The sequence below is a fragment of the Monoraphidium neglectum genome (assembly GCF_000611645.1).
Source record: "Monoraphidium neglectum strain SAG 48.87 unplaced genomic scaffold scaffold03499, whole genome shotgun sequence".
In the NCBI taxonomy this organism is placed as follows: Eukaryota; Viridiplantae; Chlorophyta; class Chlorophyceae; order Sphaeropleales; family Selenastraceae; genus Monoraphidium; species Monoraphidium neglectum.
Window position 1 is genome coordinate 5,144 of NW_014010130.1, and position 2,053 is coordinate 7,196.

General features: G+C 66.3%; 1 protein-coding gene across 1 annotated transcript; it reads left to right on the top strand.

Annotated features, from left to right (window-relative positions):
- Nucleotides 1–650: 650 nt before the first annotated feature.
- On the top strand, nt 651–1,977 carry MNEG_12893 (hypothetical protein; the record flags this gene model as incomplete). Its single annotated transcript, XM_014038636.1, has 4 exons — nt 651–765; nt 1,144–1,389; nt 1,711–1,825; nt 1,968–1,977. The coding sequence occupies 4 exons, from the start codon at nt 651–653 to the stop codon at nt 1,975–1,977; spliced, it is 486 nt and encodes a 161-aa protein (XP_013894090.1).
- Nucleotides 1,978–2,053: the final 76 nt, after the last annotated feature.

A 2,053-nucleotide genomic window follows, 5' to 3' on the forward strand; every position in this document is an offset into this window, starting at 1 on the left:
GTCCCACCAGCTGCCTGCCAGGTGCTGCTCTCCGAGCAGCACCGTGGCCTTGGCTGCTAGCCAGCTGCTGCAGCAGCTACGCCTTTGGCGCCCCTCCTCTGGAGCCTAGCCACTGCACTAACCTTCGGAACGTGCAGTGCCTTCACCTGAAACGCCTCGCATGGTGGTGCGCCACCTGACCCGGCAGACGGTGACCCGACGACGAGCAGCAGCTGGCCGACCCTGACACTCGCCTCGCCTGGAAAACGTACCTTCCTTTAAGTTTCATAAGAAAAGGGTGGATGACTTTTGCGAGGCACACGCACACACTGCCCCGATCTGAGCGAGTGTTCATTGCTGTCAGCTTACAGGCAGGCATCGATCGACGACACTCAACGTGGAAATCTGGGAACAATATACATTGCCTCTGTCTGATAGACCGTGTGCGTTTGGCGTCGGCGCAGCAGCGCGCACCCTGGGCAGTGGTGCCGCGCGTAGCAGCAGCTGAGCAGCGTGCTGCATCCCAGCCCGCGCACACCCAACTGCAGAGGCTGCTGACCCTTCACTCGAGCAGGGGCTCAGTTACTTCAGGTGCACATCGCTCTGGGCAGCCGGCTCGCTAAGGTCGCGCCTGGAAGCAGCGGCGGCGGCGCTGCGGCGCACCGGTCAAGATGCCAAAGCGCACGACTATCCTATACACCAGCTCTGATGGCATCAAAGGGGCGGGTGACAACGAGCTGATTCCCTACTACTGCAAGTTCTCCGGGCGGCACGCCTTCACGTCGGGTGCGTGCAGTGGTAGTGGGCGGGCGTGGCGTATGGGCGCGCCTTGCTGCCCGAGGCGGCCTGTCGGCGTACAGGCACAGCTTGGCACGTGATGGATTGTTTGCGGGGCGGGGGTCTGCCTTGAAGCCGCAGTGACATCTGTTGCGTCTGTTGGCGGTGGTCCCGGCGGCGCCCGCCCGTCATGACTCGGTGTCATGTGTGGAACGCAGACAACACTGCATGCCGGCCCAAATACGCGCCGGTGCGCGTGCGCTTGCTTACATGAACGCGCTCACAAACCACAGCTCACAGGCCAGCACCACTACCCCCTCAACCGGCTCACTCACTCACCCCTGCCCCCTCTTTTTTCCTCCAAAACCCCCTTGGAACACCCGCCAGACGTCGACATCGACACCCTCCCCCGCCGCCGCGCCGACAACTCGCGCATCCTGGACCAGTCCAAGCATACAGTGCGCCTCTACACCTCCGACGGCGGCGTCAAGCTGCTGCGCCGCAAGGACGGCGCCGTGGAGCGGCAGCACAGGCTCAATGTGGGGCGGCTGCCGGTGGCGTACACGGCGGAAGCTGAGGGGCAGCTCCTGTACGTGATGGACGGCGCAGTCACCGCGTTCACCAAGGACCCAAGTGGGTGGCCGGGCCCGCCCGCACAGGCCGGCGGCCTGGGGCTCGAGCGACGCGCTGGCTGTCTTTTCGGGAATTCAACTGTTGCACAGGCTGTCCGCGCGGGATCTTGACAGCAGTGGCGTTGGGCTGCGTCGGCGGCTCACGGCTGGCCATGTGCGGCCACGCTTTGTTTGCCCCCATGTCTGCATCCGGTCCGTTTGGTGTTGGTCCTCTTCGCACGGTCATACGCGGCAGCCCTCCGTGCTGACCGTGTTCATGGGGAAGAGTCGCCCCCTCACAACCCCTGTTCCGCCCCAACGTCGCGCCCCGCCCCCCCGGCAGGCGCGAGCGACCGCATCCCCGTGCCGCCCTGCATCCGCAAGGGGGAGAGCGGCAGCACCGAGGTGGTGCTGGAGCTGGAGGACCGCCAGCAGCACACGGCCGTGGCCAAGATCACGTCCGACGCGGTCCGCATCCACCTGACGGGCGGCAGCAGCGGCGAGGCCGGGCAGCAGGAGCTGCTGGGGCTCATGAGCCGCGTGCTCAACATGAGGCTGAGCCAGATGGTGGTCATGCGCGGCGGGACGGGGCCCAAGCAGCGGGTGCTGACCGTGGAGACGCTCACGCCGCGGCAGGTCTACCGGGCGCTGCGCGGGGACGGCAGGGGCGGCGGCGCGCGGGGGGA